General features: G+C 45.9%; 1 protein-coding gene across 1 annotated transcript in view; it reads left to right on the top strand.

The window, feature by feature from the left end:
- Positions 1 to 24,863, top strand: part of NUAK1 (NUAK family kinase 1) — a 73,853-nt gene that overhangs the window by 15,468 nt on the left and 33,522 nt on the right. Inside the window, exon 2 of the mRNA XM_019728450.2 lies at positions 17,756 to 17,876. Within this exon, the coding sequence (XP_019584009.2) occupies positions 17,756 to 17,876 (121 nt within the window). The remainder of the gene's footprint in view (positions 1 to 17,755; positions 17,877 to 24,863) is intronic.

The following is a 24,863-nucleotide window of genomic DNA, read 5'->3' as shown; positions in this document are numbered from 1 at the left end:
CTCGTATTACCTTTGATGTCCTGAATGTCATCAAAATGTTTTCCTTTCAATATTTCCCTTATCTTTAGATAAAGAAAGAAGTCATTGGGGGCCAGATCAGGTGAGTGGGGAAGGTGTTCCAATACAGTTATTTGTTTACTGGCTCAAAACTCCCTCACAGACAGTGCCGTGTGAGCTGGTGCGTTGTTGTGATGCAAGAGCCATGAATTGTTGGCGAAAAGTTCAGGTTGTTTTTGTCTAACTTTTTCACGCAGCCTTTCCAGCACTTCTAAGTAGTAAACTTGGGTAACTGTGTGTCCAGTTGGTACGAATTCATAATGAATAATCCCTCTGATATCAAAAAAGGTTAGCAACATCGGTGCAGCGAGTTCACGAACTTAATTGTCAGACCTCGTAGTCACTTGAAGTGTTGGTTAAAAAGCTGAAGAAGGGGTTGCTCCATGGTCTGTACTTTGAGAAACACAGCAAGGGGGAGCTAGTTGTATTTACTTGGGGATACACTACCCCACTTTCTTCGGTCCACATCTTGTAATTGCTGGAGGGCCTTAAGACCCCGGACCCTTATATTGGACCTGAAGCTTGAGGTCTCTTTGCCTTGTATCCTCCCATGGAGTAATAAATAGTAATACTAGTACACAGTTGCATGGTTGTGCCAGGTGAGAGACTAAGCATGTTAAATCACTGACCTGAATTCATCCTTATGATAACTCTAAAAGGTACCTACCATTATTATCCCCATTTTACAGGGGATAAACTGAAGCATGGAAAATCAAGTCAGTTGCCCATGTTTGCTCTGCTCAGACCCTGAAGAGCTGTGACACTGCTGCTCATGGTCACTGAACTTGAGCAGCTGCCTCCCAAATACCACACGGGTCTTCATCTCCGTTCCTGCCCGTTGCTCAGAATCGAAGTTCAGGTGTATGGATGAAATGCCTGTTTGGGGGATTAACACGTGTGGGCATTATGAGCTCCGTTGATCTACAAATGCCCATGCCGGGCCTCAAGGAACATCATTCATTCATTAGGCGGGCTTTTCCTTGGCCCTGCTATGTACCAGCCCTATGTGGTGCTCCCAGGTGGAAGAGCCTTGCACCTGGCCTAATGGGGGGACAGAGACATAGCCAGAGAAAGGGTCACAACTAAGATAGGTTTTCTTCTAGGCAGGAAAAGCAAAGCAAATCTTAAAAACTAGGAGTTCCTTCATTTTGTTACTTGTGACTCAATTTTCACATAGTTTTGCTGTAGAATATATCTGTTTCACCCAGCAGAGGTTCAGGGTGTGTGTGTGTGTGTGTGTGTGTGTGTGTGTGTGTGTGTGTTTTGTATATGTGGTGGGGGTTCAACATAAGGAAGGATGTATCTTTCTTTGTTAACCACTTAGCAAGGCAGGAGACCCCTTGAGATGGGAGTGCCCAGAACTGCTGACCCACTTGGGAGAACTTTGAAAGAAGGAGGGTGAAAGGGAAAGGAGTGGATATTTTTAGAATACCTAGTGTGTGCCTTCTGCAAGACATACTGAATGAAGCAGTTTATATGTGTCATCTCATGTCACAGCAACTCTGTGACGTGTGGTGACTCTTAGCCCCATTTTGCAGTAACGAAGCTGATGGTCAGGAAGAGTAACTGACCTGCTCAAGTAACCAAGGTAACACCCGAGTTCAAAATTCAGGTCTCTCTGCCCCACTGTGACTCTTCCTGCCACCCCACTGGTTCTCAGTCCTGGCTGAGCATTAACGTAACTGGGGACCTTTCTAAAGCTCTCTGGGGATGGGGCCCCGATATCAGTATTTTTAAACTGCGCTCTTGGTTACTGCATTGCACTGCGGGAGTTGAAAGGTGCTGGCTAAAGCGTGCTGACTGCCGAGGTCCAAGGGTCTGCACGCCTGAAGGTGTCCACATCGATGACTGGTCAAGCTGGGAGGGACCTTGCCCACAGGAAGGCGAATCCTCTCCCCCACCCTTGCCCCCCCATGTGCTTTCTCCAGGGAGGACTGGTGTATCCAAAGCCATCCCACTGGACCTGGACGTGGGCCAGGACCTTTTGCTCTGTTGCATCAGAGGCTGCCCGTAAATCGGCAGCCAGCATGTTTTCTTTTTAGGCCCCAGTTGTAGCGACCTTTGTGTGTCTGTTTATTTCAGGGAAATAATTCCATCCTACAAAATTGATTCCTTGGGGGCTACAGAAGTACATTTGAAGGGACTTCTTTTAGTGGGGTGACCTGAAATGTCCTCTTAAGAGAGGCTACAGCTGTTCACTGTCTCCCAACTCCCATCTCACTTTGCCCTCTGACATCAACCTCTCAGCCTCACTGTCGTGTTCTGACTTATACACATCTCGTATAAGGCCTACTTGTTAATAATTGTAATTAAAAAAGCGGTTTGGGAGCATATACTGTATGTTGGGCAGACTACTGAGCGTTTTTAATGTGTTATCTGATTGCATTTTCTTGGCAGTGATGAGAGAGTAAACACAAGTCTGAAATCTGGGGAATTTTATCCTTAGAATGGAGAAAGTTACAATCATGCCAGATTTGCTGGCCTTGTTGGAGAATGAGGTGTCCCATGGACTGTGGTGGGTGCCATATTGGAGCAGTTGGCTTGGCTGGGATGGCGGTGGGTAGTTGGCTAACTGAACAGAAGGGTGTGGGGTAGCCCAACAGTACCTGCTCTTCAACCTGCCATTATTCTCAGTCAAGGAAATGGAAAACATTGGTTAATCTGATGCACTGACTGGTTAAGTGGAAATACTAATATAATTTGATCTGTTATAACTTAATGGAGAGCTCAAAATATATCTTTCCAGGTCATTGAATCTCAGCCGTTTAGAGCCAAGCTTTTAAAAAATTGTAACCATGTATTATGGAAATCTTTCTCAAGTGGTTGCACTTTTCTTGCCTTCTTAAAACAGAGTATCTTAAAGATAGTTAAACTTCGTCTTTATGTTTTTGGGGAACTTCTAAATGATTCTCAGTACTGTGTTTTGGAATTCTCATGTCTGCTGTTTCGAGTTTGTCTGTCTGCCCCCTTATCAGCTTTCATTCCTTTCGGTGCCCTTTTTAAATGGTAAGAGTCTTCTTTTCCTTAAAGCAAAAATAATGTGTGCTCAATTCTGAAAACTCTCAAGACAAGATTGAAGGTCAAGTTAGTTGTCCTGTCTGATTCTGTCAGTGAGGTTGTCTTCACTGGCTTTCTAGTTCTATTTTTCCACTTCCCCACAGATTTGCTGTGACCAAGCTTGTTAGAACTGTTAGTAGGAAAACTATGGGTGACCATCTGTGGGGGCTCAGTGCATGGATTTGATGACATTTCTTGGGGTGGCTTTTCTAATGGTTTATTTGCCTTATTCATGTTGTCTTCACAGCGGAATGGTCCCTGACAGTTAATCTAGTGAAGTTCCGTCTTCTCATGTAATAGGATGAGCCACTTTCCGGGAGTGGGACAGGCCAGGCTCACCCACTTAGTATGTGGCCAAGCTGGGTCTCTTGACTCAAGGTCCAGTGCATTTCCCATTTCGCCACCTGTGTTCTAGAAAGTGGCTTTGGAATAAGGAGCTACTGGTACATATGTATAACTGGATCTAGAAAAAACCTACCTTTACCTCGATCATCTACGTTGCTCAGGTGACAGATTTTTTTTTTTTTAACTTCTTTTCTGAGGGAGGAAGAAGCAGAATGTAGCCTCGTCTTCAGCATGCCAGACCTACTCTCTGTTGGAACATCAGTCTTAGATTAATATGGAGACGGGCGCAGAAACACACTTGAAAGCAACATACGTTACTATCTGTACATTGCTTACATTTTATGACCTTCTTAAAGATGCAGGGAGCATAAATCTTGGGGAGGTTTGTCTTATTTACTTGTTTGTCTTTTCTGCAGATGGGATGTTTGCATCTGAGCTGGGCTGGCTTCAGATATTTGCTCCAGGATATTTTAGCTGAACTGTATGAGTCCATTAAACAAATGTAAGAGTTTTGAGGAAAGAAGGGCTGTGTCTCAAACCAAATGTTTTACATGGAGAACATCTGGGGAATATTGGTATTTCTGTGTACAGTACATCAGAAAGCAGCTTGGCGGGGTTCAGCTGGGATGTTTCTGGCCTGTGGTTGCTGGATTTGACAGTTTTGTTGTAAGGGAATGGTTCGTATGAAGTGGTGCCATAAAGACAATGCTTGATCCAGGAAGGGGTGTCCTTGTTTAGCCGAGCTCTCAAATTGTTCTGATTAGCTCCCTGGCCAGATTGTTGATGACGTTTGAACCGTCCGATATCTGAGTTTAGTTTTCCCCAAGGCTTAAGCTTCAGAGAAAGGAAGTATCACAAGGCCAGGACTCAGGGTGTTTGTTCTTTACCCCATGTTTCCATAGATTTGATGAAATGTGGAAATAGGTGTGGGCCAGCGGAAGCAGCATTGGCCACAGAATCCAAGTACCTGGGTTGCAACTTGGGTGTTGACTTTAGGACCTGTGGGGGATTTGGAGAGTTAGTTCTTTTTCCCAGTTTCAGTTCCCCTCTTCTGCCTGACTGAGGGATGGTGAGGAGAGTAAAATACAGTGGGGTGGCATTGTATACATAGGAGGTGGTCATTCACTCCGTGGTATCGCATCTATGGGTTTGTGGTCTTATCCACAAGTTCAAAAGCAATATGGACCAGAGTGGAATCCAGGATATCATCCGTGCAGGTTGACTGAATTCAGCAACTTGTATATACTGGGCCAGGTTGGTGGTGGTGGGTTGATGGGTGAGAAAGGAATCATTCTTGTGAAAATTAAGACTTAGGATATTCATCGTATTGGATTCAGTTCAACTCAACATGTATTTATTGAATGTCTGCTGGGGTGCCAATCTCTCCTAGATATTAGGGACATGGGGGGAACAAAGCAATTAGGGTTCCTGTCCTGCATTCTCTGCTCACTCTGCCTGGTATGGACCCTGAATTACCCTCCCTTTTGTTAGGTTATATGTTGACTACGATTTAGGGGGCGTGGACAATGAATGATTGGTGTGTCAGTCTGCTCAGCCTGCCATAACAGAGAGACCAACCACAGACTGAGTGGCGTAAACAACAGAAGTTTACTTTCCTATAATTCTGGAGGCTGTAAGTCCAAGATGAAGGTGCCAGCAGGGTTGGTTTCTGGTGGGAGCTCTTTTCCTGGTTTGCAGATGGCTGCCTGCTTGCTGTGTCCCCACATGGCCTTTCCTTGGTGTGCACATGCTTTGGGTGTCTCTTCCTCTTCTTATAAGGACATTTAACCCTGTTGGATCAGGGCCCCACCCTTATGACCTCATTTAACCTTAATTAACTCTTTAAAGGGCCCATCTCCAAAAACAGTCATGCCTGGGGTTAGGGCTTCAACATAGTAATTTGGGGAGGGGTGGACACAATTCAGTCCATAACAACTGGTAACTCTTTTAGAGGTGTGAACATTATTGGCAGAGAATATGGCTAGACTTCCTGCACCTTTCTGTAAGATTGGTCAAAATGATCCTTACTGAACCTGCAGTGAGCCAGATTAAGAAAGAAAAAAAGACAAAATACCACAACGGTTTAATATAGCTTTATTGTGGTGTGAAAGGAAATTATTGTAAGCACTGTATCTGGATGGGACCTGGTGATGGCATTTCGACTAGTACCTCGAGTGAAATAGTGAGCAAAAGGGACAGTGGAGATACTTTCCTGGCTCTTTTTGGGGATGGAAAAGTGAATAACTGAGCAAAGTGAGACCTCAGTCTGGTCTTACTTAGGAGTGAGTGAAACACAGGTGGACATGGGAGCCGTTCACAGAGGGACTTATCGGGAGGCCCCACCTCTGCACAGGTACACCAGTTCACCTGTGATCTCACAAAAGCACACTTGGCTGGGAAGTGTCTTAGAGTCCTACAAAGAGCTTCTCCTTGGCCAAACTCTAGGGTCACGTGTCTCCCCATTGGCACAAGGAGGGTGAAGTACCTTAACTGATAGTCTCTTTGTGCCAAAGCCTGTGTATCTTCTGGTTCCATCTCAGGTCCCACCTGCTCCCTGGAGCCCTCTTTGGCTTCTGTAGCCCACAACATAGCAGGTAACCTTGTTCTTAGTAACCTGCTCAGTAACTTTGTTTTCTCTTCCCACATCGACTCATTGACGTTTCCCAGTAGAAGGGTCTTGGTGGCAAGTGATAGAAATGGACTCTTTGACTCATTTAAGGAGAAAATGAATTTATGTGGTGTGGTGTATCCCATAGGGCCAGGCTTGGCAAAAGACAAGACCCACGGAAGCCCCGAGGATCTAGGTAGGACGAAGTAATAATAAATTGTCTTTTCAGAGATTGTTGTTGGAATGAATGCCTCTGCCATTTTCAGACCACTCAAAATTCAATTCTGGCGAAAGAGTATCTCCTTAGGCAAACTCTAGGATCAGAGGTCCACCCATTGGCGTGGGAAGAGTGAATTAATTATCCTGACTGACAGTCTCTTTAAAACTGCATCCAATGGGGTAGGGCTACTCCCCAGCGCAAAGTCAGGATGTTCCTACTCGTAGAAAGTTGGATGCGTGCAGGTCAGAGAGGAGCCTCCATGTCCGCTACCCTTTCCAGTTGGATTGTAAGCAACTTGAAGGTTAGGTAGGTCTGAGTCATGTTTTACTGCACCTGTATCAATGCTTTTTTCGGAGTAGATTTCCCAAAATTGCTGACTGGAGAATTGACTCATTATTGCATCATTTTAGGGACATGCCTCCCAGACCCTCCTGTCCAGTGCTGCCTTCTGCTCAGCTGCATGGGCTGGCCTCACAGAGAGCAGCAAGGAACACCAGTGAAGATGGAAGTGATTCAGATTTTAGCTTAAAAAAAGACTTAGGGTGGGGGCAGGTCTGTGTGGCTTTGGTGGGCCTTCATCTCCAGAGACTCCGACTGAGCTCATATCCATCAGACACCGACCATGTGTCAGGCAAAGTACGGCTTGCTTCGTCGGAGTGGTACAGAGGTTAAGAGTATGGTCTTTGGGTTTAGTGAGATCCAGCTCTCCAATTCATTAGTTGTGTGCCCCAGGGCGAGTTATTTAATCTTCCTCAGAGTCAGTTTATATTCATTGAGAAAGCAGAAACAATCATGTTTTTGCAAGAATTTAATGAGAGGTTGAGATGTTTAACGCAACGGTGCACAGTGCCTGGCGTATACTAAGCGCTTGATAACTGGTGATTGTTACGATTACTTTTAGCTGTCGTGAATTCTCTCCCAGCCCTTCTGGAGTGGGCGCTCTTATTATCTCATTTTAAAGACCAGCAAGTTCAGGCTCAGTGATTTCGGGACACATAAGGATTCAACGCTTGAGAGATTAGCAAGTAAAAGAAGACTTGGTGGCAGGTGGCTGTGGGATGATGAAATGTCCTGCTATGGCTTTCTTTTTTTTTAAGAGTCCTTTCCCACCCAGCTTTATTGAGCTATGACTGACTTTAGATATATGACATACGTAAGTTTAAGGTGTATAGAGTAATGGTTTGATACACATATATATTGAGAAATAATTACCACGATAAGGTTGGTTCATACCTCCACCCCTTTCATCCCCTTACACAAAAACTATCATTTTATGTGTGTGTGGTGATAGTATTTAAGATCTACTCTCTTAAAACTTCCAAGTGTATAACACAATATTGTTAACTGTACTCACCGTGCTGTGCGTTAGATCCCCAGAACTTGTTCATCGTATCGCTGGAAGTTTTTACCCTTTGACCAACATCTCCCCATTTCCCCCACCCCCACCCCCACCCCCCCTGCTCCTGGCAACCACCAATCTACTCTGTTTCTATGAATTTGGCTTTTTTAGATTCACGGGTGTGATCATACAGCACTTGTCTTTCTTTGTCTGAATTACTTCATTTAGCATTTATGTGAAGGGTCCTTTTAAATACTTGGGGTCCGTTTCAGCAATAGCTTTTTAGCATTTACTATATACCAGGTGCCTGCTAGGCACTAGACGGGATGTAGTGAAGGAGACAGAAGAGGTCCCGGTGCGAATGAAGCCCTACAAGAGCCATGAGTGAGGTTATGAAAGGGGTCCTGTATATGCACGGTGGGGGTGGACGTGGGGGAGCGGGTCAGCTGAAGGAGTTAGTTGCAGATGATAGGGTGTGGAGGGATGCTGGCAGACAGAAGGACAAACACAGGTATCGGGGATATGAACACACTCCTCTGCCAGGCTGCTCCTGGGGTCCCTGTACTGACCGCAGACCCCTGCCCCAGTCTCTCCCAGCGTAGGAACTGAGTGACAGGTGTTGGATAAAGCTCACGGAGGCAACCTGCCTGATGGGTGGCAGAAAGTGCCCGGACGGAGCACGCTCCTTGGGGGGGCTGGACGTTTGTAGCCGGAGGTGCTGCTGTGACAGGCCTCCCAGGCAGGTTTGTGGGGCGGGAATTAGAGGGCTGATAAGCATCCAGATGGATGTTGCAATTGGGCTGTGGAGCAGGAACCAGTCTGTTAACTCTCTCGGTAATGGACAATGAGAGCTTCCCTTGGAAGGAAAAGAAGCTTCTGCTTGTGAGGAGATGATGAATGAGGCCTCCAGGGGGACAAATTGCAGCCTGGGTTATTGTTCCTTCCCTAGCTGATAGGTCTTTGCATGCTCTCATTGCCATAAATCAGTTTTCTGAGTAAGAGTGAATCTGTCAGGATAAAAATAACTTCTAAAGAATCATCTCTTTCCCTTAGCTATAAAGTCCCCCATGGTTAAAATATGAATTAAAATTTAAAGTCATGCCCCCCACCTTTTTTTTTGCATGTTACATGTATTTTACCATCTTAAGAAGTTAAAAACTTTTTTTTCCTTTTGTTCTCACCTGGATCAGCTAAATTCAATTGACTGATTTCCTTTCTCTTTGGAAAACTCATTTCGTTCCTTAGGCTTTTTGTGTCCCTTGTTCATTGTTCCCAAGGTCAGTGATTCAGTAGCAACCTGAAGTTAATATTTAAAAGCGATGTTTTCAGTGAATTAAGAAATAATGGGGTAAAAACTTCGTGTGCCTATTCACGTATGATATCAAATCAGGCTTCAGAAATTGGAACAAGGTTTGGACTGAAATGGACTGAAAACAGTGTCCCCAGCATGTTTGTGTGAGGACAGGCCCCTAGCATTAGATGAAGCTGAAATAACACCCCACGCTGCGGTCATAATTTGCCAGCACATTTAGGAGTACCTGTCACTGCCCATCTCGGTGCATTAATAATATATCAGTTTCGGGATTTTGCTGCCCTGGAGCCCGCCTCGTATGTAAATGTGGAACCTTTCTCTGGCAGTTTCTGTCCTGCTGCTGGCTTAGGCTGTGGAATTTGGTTAGGACTCCTTACCCAGAGTGTTAACCCCAGCCTGGAGTAAGTGAGACTCAGGACTCCTGGTGCAATTGCAGTACTACTGTTAACTGCATGAACCTGGACTGTGCTTTAATCTCCTCTGGACTCAGTTTCTTCATCTGGAAAATGGGGGAGTTGAGGTGGCAATAGGACATTCTGAGATCCTTGCAGCTCTAACATCTGCTGATGGTAATGGTACTCACTTATCCTATGCCAGTGACCGTTGGTCTTCTCTGCCCTCCATTGTATATACCATCTGCTACGAGCCCCACGGCAGCCTTGTGGGGTTGGTGCTCTGGTCACCCTCATTTGTAGATGAGGAGACTGAGGCTGTAACGTGCTTCCCTGAGGACCTCTCTGAGGGGGCACCTGGGCCAAGTTGCTGTGACCGATGCTGTGAACAGGGCCTAAGTGGTGATGCTGGGTTTGTTAGCAGTTCTGGCTGGGACTCTGCTGGGCTTGGAGGCTGATAAATAAAGGTTGCACAACCCTAAGCTTATCCAATCCGTGTTATAAACAGCATCAGAGCCACAGGCTGCTACCAGCTGAGGTTGTCCAGCTTCTAAGTAACCTCAGCCCTCCGGTCCATCCCTTTCCCTCCGTCTCCAGGGTACTTGTTACCTAGAAGAAGAGCCGTGGCAGTTGAGAATTCGGAGGTGGTGTTGCATTTGGCTTTTGGAAACGTGAAAGTCGAAAAATAAATAGCTGCTTGCCCACAGCTTTGCATTTTTCGTCTTTCTGTGACTCTGGTTGCCAGTGTAGCGTCTCCGGTGCTACTAGACGCCTTTTCATGCAGGGAGCCTTAGGGGTGTTTATTGGAGCAGAGCCTGGAGAGACTTCAGAGGATCCTGGTAAGAAGGCTCCTCGCAGCTGCAGCCAGACCCTCTCTCACAAAGCAGAGCAGGACGTGAGGCTCGGGAGCTCACTTCCCCTCGCCTCCTTTGCACACATTCACTTTTACCAGGCGTGGGAGCCCCAGGTTGTGTGCCGAGCATGGAGTGATCCATCGGCAGCCAGCTTCCATGCCCTTCCAGCATCCACAGGCCCGCCTCGGGCTCGGATGAGAGGAACGACTGCTGGGAACAAGCCTTTCATTTGCCAAGGGGTAAATTAATTTGGTTCATGGAGTCCCCTTCAGGAAGCAGCGTGTTTATAATTCCCCTCTATATAGAGGGGCAGCTCATTAATTTTCACTCATCACCTAATGTTTGATATGACGGTGTCATATTTAAGTCACAGAATAATAAGGGCCGTCATGGCTTCATGGACTGTGGTTTAAGATGGCATTTCTCAAACTTCAGAGTGCAACAGCGTCACCTGGGAAGCTTGTAAGAAATGCTGATACCAGCTTGCCCCACACGCTCCAATTCAGTAGATCTGGGGGCTGGGCCCTGAAATCTGCATTTTGACAATCAGTTTCCCCTTTTTCCCCAACCAGGGGATCTAATGCAAGCGGTGCGCTCACCACCTTTTGGAAGATTGCTCTCTCCAAGAATCTAATTGTGTGCTCCGAGCTGCTTTGTTGCTTGCTTTTGGCATTGCTACTGGTATTAATTTCCCATCGGCCTTCTTTTCGCTGCTCGTTCAGCCATGGCCACTATCTTGTGTTTACAAACCCCAACGCCCACCCTACAGGGAGTGCACATCTGCACATGGCGTCTTCGTCATTAATTCCACTTCCCAGGAGGCATCCCCACATGCAGTAATGACAGTCTTAGCTCAGTCCTTGAAGGGGGAGGGGACGGAGAGCAAGGACGGAGTATATGTGTAAATAAAAACGTCCCAGGCCTCTCTGCGGTCCTCCTAAGCAGGCCCTGGCACCGCCAAATCAAAATCTGATTTGCTGCTTAAATTCTGGAAATAGAACACATTTTTTTTTTTCATGGCAGGAGAATAATCAGTATCACCTGAGGAAACATCATCTCTGATGGGGAGTTTTGGGATGGAGAGGATTGAGAACTGAGTTCTAGAGGATTCTGTAGTTCAGAACTTCTTACAAGATTGAAGGACGGGTGGTGGTGAGTGGTGTGAGGCCATTCTGTGAAGAAAAAGCTCTTTCTTACACAGGCTGTGCTCCTTGGCATCGGGGTGGCTCTTCTCAGAGCCTGATGATACAACTCTTGGCTTCCAACCTGCTTCTGTCTGAAAAAACATCCATGTAACAACATGAATCAACAGTCCGGAGAGGAAGAAGCCCGTGGGCCCCGCGGCGTTGCTGGCTCGGGTCCCTGTGGGGCCAGTTGCATCATGGCAACTTGTTAGGATGTTGTCCTGAGTTGGCCAGGCTGCTCAGAGAGCTGGGGGGTCATGGAATTAGGATCTTTGGCTGCAAAACGGCCTCCTGGGTGGCATCACCAGGGTGCTGGCCCGGCACAGCCTTTCTGAGTGAAAGCCATTTGGTGATCCTGGGGAGATTTGGACCTGTGTGGCCCCAATGGAGCTGTGCCTTGTCCAAACTCTGACCATCAACCGGACAAGAGCAGGAGCCCGTACGCTGGCCTCCAACTTGGCTGCCTGTTTCCACTGCAAGTGGCCGTTGGCCTTTTGGTTAGAAAGGTCCCTGTTCTGCCTCTGACTCAGTGCCCTGCAGCTCCCGTAGAATGTGGCTGGATGTGAGATCACATCTTGTGAATGGCAGGGAAGCTGCCAGCTCCTGTGGCCAGATAATGCAAACTTGTTCTCACGAAGTGATGCTAATGCCGTGTTTATGGCCGTGCGTCTTCCCTGCTGCTTACTCCCCCAGTGCCACCTCCTGGGACCTCACATATGACCCTGTAAAACTTCATCTGCTTGGAGGGGACCCATTACACTGGACTTGGGAGACTGGGGTCCTTTGAGAGAGTCTGTCACCTGCCATATGTGCTGTCCATTCCAACTTTATGCACAGTCTCAAGAATCAGCAGCCTTTAGGCTCAGCTTGCCTGGGTTCAAGTCTTAGCTCCATCTTTTACATGGAGCTAATTTGGGCAATATTTATCTTCTCCGTGCCTCAGTTTCCACCCCTGTAAAATGGGGCTGTCGTTAGGAGTAAATAAGGTAAGGCCCACTGGCACATGGTTAACACTTAATGAATCGTTAGTCACTGCTGTTAAGCTATTGCCACTGATTTAAAAATATGGATATGTCAAGGCCAAGAGCAGAGCACTAAGGTCTTGCTCCGCAAAGGGTGGTCCCTGGACCTGCCTCATTGGCATCCCCTGGGATCTTGCTAGAAATGCAGAATCCCAGGCCCCACCTTTGACCTTTGGATTCCGAATCTGCATATTAGCAAGATGCCCATGACCCCTTTTTGAGCGGCACTGTTCCAGAACACTCCCTGAAGGCCGCCGACATATGGCAGTGAATGAGCATCTGTGGGACATGACTGTAGAGGGAAGAGGGCTGTGATTCTCCTGGTGAGAGCCTGAAATACAACCTGCCTAGAATTTTCCTCTCTCCCCAAAGCAGGCCAGGAAGACAGCTGTCTGCCCTGCTGTATGTGAGTATGCAGGCTGAATATGAATTTTAATTTTAACCTGCCGTTGCCTCAGTATAAATGCGGGGAGGGGGAAGATGTGTGGGGGAAACAGGGAGGGGAGAGATGATTTGCTGTGGGTTCATCATTCCTAAAATATGGTCTAGGACCCTGTGTCTGATAGGACTCATTTATAGTCACCACCGTTCATTGAACACCTACTGTGTGCCAAGAAGTTTAATTACATCATTTTCACTCCTTACAACAGCCCCAGGAGGTAGCACTTGCTAACCCCATTTTACAGGTGAGGAAACTGAGACCTGTGAGGTTCAGGCTCGCTTAAGCTCACCCAGCCAGTAAAAACCTGAGCTTTCACCATGCTGCTCTGCTTCCCCATTAACCCTGCCTAGATCACTGAGCTCTTAATATTCATAGCGGCCTCTGTGGCAGGTTGCAGAGTAGGTGGTGTTGGTGATTATTCAAAAAAAGGAAAAACTGCTTCTGTGGAAGAGGAACCTGGGCCTGTTACATTTAACAAGGGGTGAAAATTGGTTGGGCTGTTTGCCTCTTAAACAGGCAGGCACTACAGGGTAGAGTTTGCAGATCCACGGCCAGACCTGCTGCTTGCTGCATACGGTTTAAACATTAAACTGTAGGGTGGCCTTATTTAAAAGCAGACCGTTTTATAAGGCACACGGTGCCGTCTAGACGTGGGACATTTATGAAAGTGACTGTGCTGTGTGTCGGGCTCAAACACCTGAGTTCCCGGCTCCAGTCATTTTGAAGGTGGAGTGAAATCTGTGTGACTCATGCAGGAACAAATTGGATTCTTTTTCTTTTTTTTTGAGGGTGTATGATTTCAGACATTTGGTAATCTCTTCCTGCTGGGCCTTTCCTTACCTTCGCCTGTCTCTGTAGATGTGGGTGAGGATGGAAGAAAACCGGAGAGGAGCTTTTCTCCATCATGCTAGCATCTCTGCGCGTGTCTTTGGTAGCCCTTGGCCATGAGGGAACTTATGTAGTTCTTTGTGTCACTTGTGCTTCTTGCCCTTCTCCCCACCGCCTCCTGTCTTGAGGGCTGGGACAGAATATTGTTGGCTGCCTTTTGGGTTGTCTCAGCACTATGCTTGGTACCTGGTAGGTGCTCTAAGGAGTAAGGGAATGAACAATCAAGATCCAGAAAGGCTGAAGCAGATATCCTGAGTCAGACTTTTGATGCTAAGGAGGAGGAAGGTCTTATTCCCCTGTTCCCTTGATGGGCAGCCATGAGAAGGAGATGGGGAAAGGTGGTCCAGGGTTCAAGTTGTCCACCCTTCTGTCTGGGCTCACACTTAGATGCTGTGATGATTATGGTAGGCCTCAGTGGCTCTGAGCTTCCTGACATTTCAGATGAGGGTCCAATTTAAAGACCCAGCAGGGATACTCTCCTGCCCTTTATGTACTTTGGGAGGAAACCCGGTCTCCATTTCCAAGGCCTTCGCTTGCTGTCCCATGAGGAACCCGCAGGAAGTCAAGTTTGTTCTGAGGATAAAAGGAAGGAAGGAAGGCCATAAGTATGAGACATTCTCTGGGTTAAACATGGCTGAGATTTATTGGGCACTTACCCCGGGCCAGGCACATGCTAAGCACCTAACATGTAATCCTCATAGGGAGGGACCCATGCGGTAGGTAGTTATTCCCCTACTTGAAAGAGCAGGAAACTGGAAAACAGAGAGGTTATGTAACCTGTCCAAAGTCACACAGCTCGTGAGGGATTTCGCCAGCGCTCGAAGCCATATCCCTAACCATTATGTAATACTGCTTCACTGTGCCCTGGCTCAGTTTATCCTTCAACTTCATGAAGCAGGTGCTATATTACATTGCAGGAGCTACATTTGTTGATCTCCTCCTCCTTTTTAAACAACTCTAAAAGTGTGACCACCACTCTTGGCTCTCTGGGTCCTACAGAAACAGGACTGGAGCTGGATTTGGCCCATAGGCAAACAAAGACGCAAGATAATTTCAGATGGTGGAAAATGGCCCAAAGAAGATAAAAATAAAATGAGGAAAAGTGTAGAGAGAAGGAAGTGGCTGGGGGGGGGGGGGGGCTTATCAGCTAGAGGTGTCAGAGACGGCCTTCTCCAAGGGGTGGCGTGAAGCTGAACCTTGAATGATGAGAAGGGTCTAAAGCTCTGGGGTGTGCAAAGCACTCAGCACGGTGTCCATACTACATATTAGGTGTTCCATGAGTGCCTGCTATTATTCCTATCGTTATTGTTTTTGTGGTTTGCCATTAACTGGCTCTACGACCTTGGGTGAGTCATTTCACTGCTCTTGGGAGTTGAACTGAAAGCCTTCCTCATGATCTTGGCAGTTACACAGTTCTAAGTGATTTCTAGCATTTGTCTCCTCCTGACTTCCCGCCATCCCTTTGAAATCGGGCGCAGAATGAGCCCTCTTACATTTTCAATAGAAGATTCATTGTCAGAAGAGGGAAGCTTTTGTGGGAGGACAACCACCATGCTTATTAACATTTATGGAGCTCATTTAGTTTCCTCAGTGCTGAGTGGGGTTTTATTAGAATGTGGGCATTCCCCTTTTCACACTGGGCTGGAAGCATCCCCCTGGCAAATGCACCGTGGGACCCTCGGCCTCTGGCTCCACTGTTGGGGGGAATTGACAAGTGGGCTTATTTTCTTATCCCCCGGAATGTCGTCACCCTCCCCTGACCCTGGATGGTAAAAGAATGTATTCTTATTGTCATTTGACAATAGGGCTTCCTGGAGGCCAAGTTCAGCCTGCTGCATAATCAAACGGGTGGTTTCTCCCCTAGGCCGTCTTTAGTTCAGGGAGGAATGTAGGAGTTGGTCCAGTAGCTACTACCCACATCCTCCTGTCTGTGTGTGTTCACTGTCTGCTTCCTCCAAGAACCAGCTTTCAGGATCGCAGGCCCTGCTCAGATAAAATAAAGCCTTCCAAGCATATCTTTACATTTGACGTCAGCATACGGAAGCTTTTCTTGCTACAAACTGAATGGGGCTGTCTTGAAGGTCTGGGGTAGTTCTGAGCCTGGCACTGTGGTGAAAAGGGGCCTTGTAGCTGGAAGCTCATTCATCTTTGTGCAACCTCCTTTTATCCAGCAGGACGTCCTGTGTTTTCTCTCTGCTTTCTCCAGTCCTCGATTACCCATGTAGGTAGGATGTCAAAGAAATCCTGAGTCATCTTACAATCGTGCCTGTCTTGCTGTGTTTGGCAGGAGTGGTCCTTCCTTTTTTGCTCCAATTCCACTATCTCGTCTCTGGTCTGGGCTCTCATCACCGAAGAACATCAACCCCTCCCTCCTCCCTTCCTTCTCGGCTCTCCTTCCCTTTCTGTCTGTCTCCATGCCTGCCTGCCCACACTAAGTGTTTTCTCAGGTCTGCCACGTGCCAAGCGCAGTGTAAAGCACTGGAGATAAAGCAGTGACTAAGATTCCCACTAGTGTAGAGTCAAGGAACGGCACAAATACTGAGTCGATTTCCCTTGGGGAAGTTTCTGCAAAGGAGAAATACAAGAAGCTGCTAGCTGACCTAATCTGTTTTGGGGAGGTCAGTAAATAGCAAAAACAATAATAAAAATAGTTTCCCCATTCTTGTTGAGTCATTGGTGGCCTCACTGTATTTTAGAAATGTTTCCATGTATAGTGTTTGGTCAGGACCTGGCACAAGCCGGAAGCTGCGATTGTTCACAGGAGTGCGTATCATCCTGCTGGAGCTGACTAGGGTTTGTTCACCCTGCGATAGTAAGGTGTGGTACTGCGCTGCTGATAATAAGGACTTTTTATTTTTCTCCAGAGCACTTAATGCCTTTGTAATCCAGAGGATGGTTTAACCGCCTTTTATCTGTGAAAGGGTGGTCTCGGTGAGTGGAGGCCGCAGAAGCACCAGTCTGGAGGGGACGAAGCAGGTTTTTGGAGCTGCCAGCAAATTGGTTGGCGGGCTTCCTTGTTACCCATGGATACCTTTCCCACCAAAGTAGTTTTTGTCCCCCTAGAACCAAGGAGAATTAAATTGCCAACCAACTTGTTCATGAGCAAAGATGAATCCATTGGCAAATACAGAGGGTGCCAAAAATATATATATACATATTTTAAGAAAGGAAAAAACTATTAAAATTATAATACTCAATATAGACCGATAACAAAAGATGAATACAAGTCATGTGTATACATTTTTTTTGGCACCCTCAGTATATTTTTCCTTATTGGATTCCCATTGTCATTTAGTGCCTTTTTATTTATGGATTTCTTTTGAGTAATTGCTCTGTGTGTTGGCCCTGGCAATTCTCAATGGTTTGTATTTGCAGGAGACATTGGTATGGAGCTTTTGGAATCAACTGGGGCAGGGCAGGGAGTCGAGCTGTCACTCCCTCGGTTTTACCCTGATTTTTCTCTGGCAGAGCCTTTTGGTCACATCATGTGCTATTGACAGTGCCTTGAGCAAGAGGAAGGATTTGGCTTCTGAGCAATTGCGTAAACACAGTATAACCTGGAGCTTAAAACCCAAGGTTTGAGCAGAACTGGCCTCTAGATTGGGCAGGCAACTAGGCTTTTTGTAGCCATCACCGCCAGCTGCACGGTGGAGCTGAGTGATACTAATTTCACCTATTCATGCTTAATCATTGATACCCTGTAAACTGAGTGCTCTTTTTTTTCTTTTTTCAAAGGATCAGGCTTCCTAGAGTAAATGAATCTGGTCACGTGAAGCAGCCTCCGCTATATGAAAAAAAAAAAAAAAAATCCACCATCCCAAACCCCAGGCTGTTAAAACCTGATGTTTTCTGTTGTCGGGAGAAGGGTGTTTCTGCTATAAATGAAAGACATGACAGGGGGTATTTCGAAGCTTTGTTTTGGTTATTGTCGGCTCTGCCAACAAGTAACATCTGTATTTATTTTCCAAACTCCCCCAATAGCTGATTTGCGTCTGTTTAGTTCGCCGAGTAACATTTCATTTCCTGACTTTATAGGTTGCTATAAAATCCATTCGTAAGGACAAAATTAAGGATGAACAAGACATGGTTCACATCAGACGAGAGATTGAGATCATGTCATCCCTCAACCATCCTCATATCATCAGTATTTATGAAGGTCAGTGATTTTTTTTTTTCACCCCCGTATCGGTTACCATTTCTCATACCATGGGGCGTGCCAAGATTTTTAGGTAATTGCCCTTCTGGGCAGGAGCCAAGTATATTTTTCCTCATGATGCAAAAATAGATGAGTGTTATCTTTTATTTGGTTACCTTGAATGCAACCAGACACACGTATCACGGCTCAATTTGGTCATAAAATATCTTCCATCTTCCCAGTTCCTTGGCGGTTGCTAAGCAACCTGCCTATGGAAAGCCAGTATGAGATAGTGTGATTTCTGAAAAATGGCAGTTTGTTGGGTGACCAAGTGACGGAGGATACATTGTAAATGTCATGTTCCAAAGCTGATGCTAGGGGTTGGGTGGTGTCACAAGTGACTCAAAGTTAGGCTCGTAGAGTGAGGAATTACCTTTGAGCAGGTCCAGGAAACTTCGAGAAAGAAGAAGGATCTGTTGATGCAACAGATGCTTGCTTTACCAATGGAGTCCCTTGTAGTTGGTGTTTGTGGAAGGGTGGAGTGGGGGGAAGCTTGTAAAAATGCCCATGCTTTAACTCTTTGGTTTCTCCTGGGAAGAAATGGAGAGTATTAACTTCCCACAGCATATCATTTTTTTGAAATGTCCTGGAAAACAATTACACAAACAATATATTTACTGCAGAAATGATTAAAATACAAATGTAAAAATTAAAATATAATTTCTATTCTAGCTCCTACTTTGATAAATAGCTCTCTATGCATATTTATATTTTTATCTACTGCTCTACATCTGTATGCAGTCTTTATTCAAAGTTAGCTCATACTGTTTATACTGTTTTTTCAGCTTGATTTCTTTTTCCATTTTTTTATACTATGCATCTCTTCCTATATCAGTAAATATTCCCTTATAAGGACATTTTAAAAGGCTTTATAGTATTCCATTTATGGAAATACCATAACGTATGGACTCTAATTCCTTTTGTCAAACATTTAAGTTGTTTCAAATTTCTGGTTATTATAAATAGTGCTTTAGTGACCTTCCTTGGACATCATTTTTACATTCATTTCTGATTATTTTCTTATGAAAAATTCTAAGTCTTGGACTTCCCTGGTCAGAGTGTTTGTCCAGAATAGTTTTTAATGTATGATTGAGTCAGAAAAAGGAACCTAGTTTTAATTTCTGGCCTGATTATAAGAAGTTACACAGTCAGGGCTAAGAGAAAACCAGATGGTAACTCTCGAGTCTTTCTGATATTTAAAATTCTCCTTCTTCTGGTTCCCTGCTGATTTTCGCTCCTCACCCAGAAGTGAATGTTGGTAATACCGTTTGTCTTGATTCTTCTAAAGCTCATTTTTGGAGTTCTTGGGGATAGGATTTTTAAGGGAAAGTTTCATTCATTCAGTCATCTCTTCATTCCACAAACATCTCTTGCAGTGATTCTCAAAGTGCCTGTCTCTGGACGGGCAGCCCCAGCATACATTGGGATTGTTAGAAATGCAGATTTCTGGGCCTTCCCCAGGACCTGCTCAGTCAGCATCTCTGGGGGTGGGACCCAGCCTTCTGTGTTTTAACAGCTTGGGCACCACGGATCGACTGAGTGCCTACTTCTTGTTATGCACTGCGAGAAACACGGTTAGACATTTAAAGAGGAACACGCTGTGGATTTCATGATCAAGAAGTGATGCCAGGTGTGATAGAAAATGTATTACGGGGATGTATACACAACATGTTCTGGGACCATGGAGGCCTGGGAGTTGGAAGTTTTCATTGGAGCTGTGTGGCATCCGGGCTGGGCCTTGGAAGAGTTTTTGTGAAGAAAAATTGGCGAAAGGAGAATTTCGGGCTGACAAAACAAATCTGAATCTGCCTGGCGAATGAGGGGAATTAGAAGTTAGAAGTGAGTAGCGATACAAAACGCAGGAGGAGAGTCAGTTTTATTAAATTCTGAGTGTTCTTGCTGCATGTGGCCCGTTTATTATGGAAACCGGAAGGCAGTAGTGATGGATGAGACGTGTATGGCGTAGACTGGGGTGGTCCTCGTGCTCTGGGAGCACTTCTGTGTTTGGGATTTCTTGGCCTAGAGCAGGAGCCTTCTTTATCAGGAAGGCAGAGAGGCTGTTCTCACAGCAAAGTCCCAGGTTCTTCCTTTGGGAGGCGTCTGTGGTAGCTGAAGGCTGCCATAGAGAAGCCTGACTTCACTAGCCTTGTGCCCTCTTTGGCCTTGGGAATCCTACTCACTGAATGGGGAACAGGAATTTGTCTCCCTTCCAAGCGAAGGCCAGCGATGAACCTTGAAGGAAGAACATTGTATTACCAAGGTCAGACAACTGGCCTCAGTCCAGCCCCTGCTGGAGGCTTCAAGAAGAAGAGAAACCCTTGCTTAGAACTTTAAAGATGGGTACTAGCGTGAATTAAAGTTCTTTGGGAGACTGGAAATAATTTCCATCAAGGCCTCAGGTGGGAGCTTGGGCCTCCATTCATCTCAGTTCATAAAACCCTAGGAACTGGTTTTAGGGAGTCAGGAAAGGAGTTCGAGTTCTCACGTCAGGCAGTCTTGGGTGTCAGTCCCAAATCCTCCATGGTGGCCTAGACACGAGACTTTGGGAAAGATGGCGGGCCTCCCAGTGCCTCAGTAACCGCACCAGTAAAATTGGGATAACCGTCCTACCTCTCTCAGGGTTGTTTGTAGGGTTAAATGAGATGATACATGGGCTAGTAAGCTCAAAAAAGAGAATTAGTTTGAAAACACTGTAATCATCATAAGTGGTTCTTAACCTGGGGTTCACTGGCAAGGGGGTTTCATGAGTGAGCTGCAGGGGGTCTGTTAATCCTCTGAAATCGTATATCACTACATTGTAGGATACAGAAGCCGATAGCCACAGATGGGTATTTCAAATTAATTGAAATGAAAAAGTTAAAAATTCAGTTCCTCAGTCGCATTAGCCACATTTCAAGTGCGCATCAGCCACCGTGTCTAGTGGCTGCCATATTGGACATTGTAGATATAGAACCTTTCCATCGTTGCAGGATAGGACCATGCTGGTATCTAATGTTGTATGTGGTAAGTGTGTGGGTTATTTCTTTTTCTGGGGAGAGAGTGCATAGCTTTCATCAGACTCTCATGTTAAAAAAAATCCCCACTGCCATCAGGAGTACCATACAAATCAAAGGTATTGTTTTCGCTAAGAAAACCCACAGGGACCTAAATGTGGCCCCTTTTCCTTTTTAATTTCCTAGGGATGTATAGCTTCTGTTTTGTTCTCGTTCCCTTCTCCCACGCAAGTTCTGTTTCTCCCACATCCACTAAATAACTGTGCGGGAGGGCAGCTCCCCTCCCTCTCCCAGGGTTAGGAGCAGGAGATCGCCATGCGCTGTTCCAGCTCCAACACCTCCACCTGTGACCCCACAAGCCCCAGACTTTGCCTGCTTTGGTGCCTAGGACCCCAAGACCCCACTCTGAAATTGAAGTTAGCTATCCTGATGTCATCAGTAGAATTCTGCGTAGTTGACAAAGCTCTCCCACGTCTAGTCTCATTTGATCCCCACAGCAAATCTGTGTGGTGGGCAGCCTAGGTGTTCCCGTTTTGCAGTTGTGGAAACAGGCTCTGGAAGGTTAATGGTTTGCTGGGTGTATTAGTTTGCTAGGGCGGCCACAACCAAGTGCCACAGATTGGGTGGCTTAAACAATAGAAATGTATTGTCTCACAGTTCTGGAGGCTAAAAGTCCAAGATCAAGGTGTCAGCAGGATTGCTTTCTGCTAAGACCTCTTGGCTTGTAGATGGCCATCTTCTCCCTGTGTCTTCACATCATCTTCCCTCTGTACAGGTCTGCGTAGAAATTTCCCCTTTTTATAAGGACACCAGTCGTACTGGATTAGGGCCCACCCTAATGACCTCATTTAACCTTAATTATTTTTTCAAAGGCCCTTTATCCATATAGGATCACGTTCTGAGGTATTAGGAGTCAGCACTTTAACATATGAATTTTGGGGGAATCCAATTCAGCTCATGACACTTGGGTGTCACAGCTAGTGGTGGTCTTGGGCCACAGGACCCCTGACCCCATTTGTTTTTTACCTCTGGCAGGCCTCAGCCCTTTATTTCTGACCTTGGGTCTTGTTTAGCTGGCTCTGCAGCCCACCTCTCTGCCCCAGGCATTCCCCTCAGACTGGCCTTCTCTGTCCTTTTCAACCCCGGGACCCTGAGGTGGCAGCAGTGGTGGTGGGATCTGAGTTTGTGATAGGGGCTGGTCTCTCTGCCCCTCACAGAGTGAAAGGGAACCTTCTCTCTGGAAGCTGATTGGTTGTTTGACACGCCAATCAAGAGCCTTAGCTGAGTGCGGAAATACATTAATTTGCTTAATGAAAAATCAATGCCAAGACATCTAAGTGGGTGTTTGGCTGTTAGCCAAGTGAATAGAAGCTATTAAAGAAATTTATAATTTCTTTTTCAACAATGACCTTTATGATTTAAAACACACATACACACACACACACACACACACACACACACACACACACACACCAGCAGCAACAATAAGAACAGCAACATGACAAAGCAATGATGCACCTACCCTGTATGTTTAGGAACTTCAGGCTTCCATGACAGGAAGGCACCATCTTGGTCTGTATTATCTGGTGATATTGAGATACTAGTTTCAGAGAAAAAGTTATTCATTCATTTAAAAAAAAAATACTAAGTAAGTGCTTAATACTCGTATGTACCAGGTCCTGTTCTAGGCTCTAGGAATCCAGGGGTGAACAAGACAAGCTCTGGCCCCATGGAGCTGCCATTCAGTGAGTAGACAAGTGGACAGATAAGCGATTTTTGATCTGAGACCCGAATGGAGCAGGGAGTGAGTCCTTCAAAGACCTGGCATTCCAGGCAAAGGGAACAGTATGTACAAATGCTCAGAGGAGGGAAGGAGGTTGTGTTGGTAGACGTGACAGAGGGCTTGCAAGGCTGAGGGGATGAGTGAGTAGGATGGTGTCAGGAGAGAGTCAGATCTTGATTACAGTGGCTAAAGGAGGGAGTGTGGATTGTACACCAAGAATGAGGGCAAGCCATTGGTTTTGATGAGAGAAACAGCCTTTTAAAATTTACACTCTCAAATAATAATAGCGAGGAGTTGTTGAGTGTTTACCCTGTGCTAGAAAGAGCATATGTGTGATCTCATTTAATCCTTACATCCATGATATACACACTATTAACATCCCCATTTTATGGTGAGGAAAATTTAGTTTTTCCCAAGGTTACATCAGCTAATAGGTGGTGGGACTGAGAGTCAAAGCCAATCAGGGACACTCCGAAGCTGGTGCTCCTAAAACTGACCAAGCCATCTGGTGGTCTGCGGTGACCCCTAATTGGGGGCATTGTCCTAGACCTCGTGATGCAGAGAATTTCTGCCTGTCACAGAGGTTGCTGTCTTAAATATGTAGGAGCATTAAACCCCAACTCTGTGGGTATTTTAGAAAATATTTCTGCATACATCTCAGGAAGAAGTTTGGGGTCCGAATCCAGTACACTCCTCGGGCAAGTGTTTTCTACATGAAAGTCCATGGAAGTGTAAGTTATTATATATTATTCATAATACCTGCAGGCCCATAAAATCTGGGACCTCACTGATTCAACGCTGCTGTTCACCAAGTCTCAAAAAGAATTCCTTTCAAATGTTTCTTGAACTGGACCCTGGGGTTACTCTCCTGTTGACCGAGGGGGGACGGTGATTAACCCTCAAATCTGTTAACTCTGTGTCAACACACACCAGAACTGGCTTGTAATGCTAAGTCAAATAAAAGAGGATGGAAATACCCCTTCCAGTTGTGATACTGGGTAACCTAATTGAGAGAAAAAGGAAGAAATCTCTGGCACCATCTCAGAGCTGGACCCCTGTTTTCAGTCAAAGGAATTCCATTCGCTCAGCGGGGAGGTAATTGACAATATGGAAAGAGCAGCTGAAAAGGAAGTGGTGCCCGCCAGAGCTTTCAACGTGGTTGCCGAGGATGGAAGAGATAAAAACAGTTTTTGCCTAAGGTTCTGATTTCAGGATCGGAGTTCAAACATCAAAGGCATGTTGTCTCACCCCCATTTCCCCTTTGAAAGCCTAGGAGACCCAATCTGCACAATCATGAGAATGAACATCTTGCCACACTTTAGGGAACCTTAGCACCCCATCTGGTAACCGTCCTGCAGGTAAAAGCGAAAAGGCGGGGGAGTGGGGGAGATTGGGCCTGTGCCTTCACTTTTATGCCCTTGGTTTTTGTTCCTGGATATCTCTCTTCCTGGCCCTGCAAGATTACATCTCTTTATTGGCCCTTTGCATTGTGATATGCTAGAACTGGCCACCCCTTTCAGCATGGCTCCTATCTGGGACAAAGTAGGAAGCCTAGTTGGCATTTGTCAGCTGTGATCTCTTGCCTTAGGAAGAGTTTCTCCAACTTAAAATAACAAACCCAAGTAAACAAACATGACTTCTTTGATAAGCACGTGAGTCTTATGCCCTTGCCCTGGGAGCCTTAAACCTTCTGCCTACGAGAAGACATAAACGATTCTGTATTCTAGAAAATTCTCCAAATTCCTACCATAAAGACACTTTGGATGAGTTTACAATCAGTCAAAAGCTCCTCCCATCTTTCTAGAAGTATGCATTACAATATGCTTTTTCAAGCTACCTGTGCCTCCTAAGGTTCTAATAAATCTTTTTGGAGGGGGATATTGTTCTTGCCTCCTGGTGAAAAAACACACTGCTCTAAACATCCAGCCAGAGATGCAGAGGAGAAACTAAGACAGGTTCTGTGGAAAAGCCCACAGCTGTTAATCTGGATTGTGTGCTTCAGGCTTGAATGACAGTGCATTCTACCTTTGCCTTCTCCTTCCCCTTCACTTGTGGCCAGGGGCAGTGGGGCCAGTGCAAGATGTTTCCATAAGACCCAGCAGAGGTTCTGGAGTCAGAAACTATTGCTGCCCCTGGAAAGTAACCCCTTGAGAATGGCAGGACCTTGATAAA

This window comes from Rhinolophus sinicus, linkage group LG02 (assembly GCF_036562045.2).
Source record: "Rhinolophus sinicus isolate RSC01 linkage group LG02, ASM3656204v1, whole genome shotgun sequence".
NCBI lineage: Eukaryota > Metazoa > Chordata > Mammalia > Chiroptera > Rhinolophidae > Rhinolophus > Rhinolophus sinicus.
This window is presented reverse-complemented; position numbering and strand designations above follow the sequence as displayed.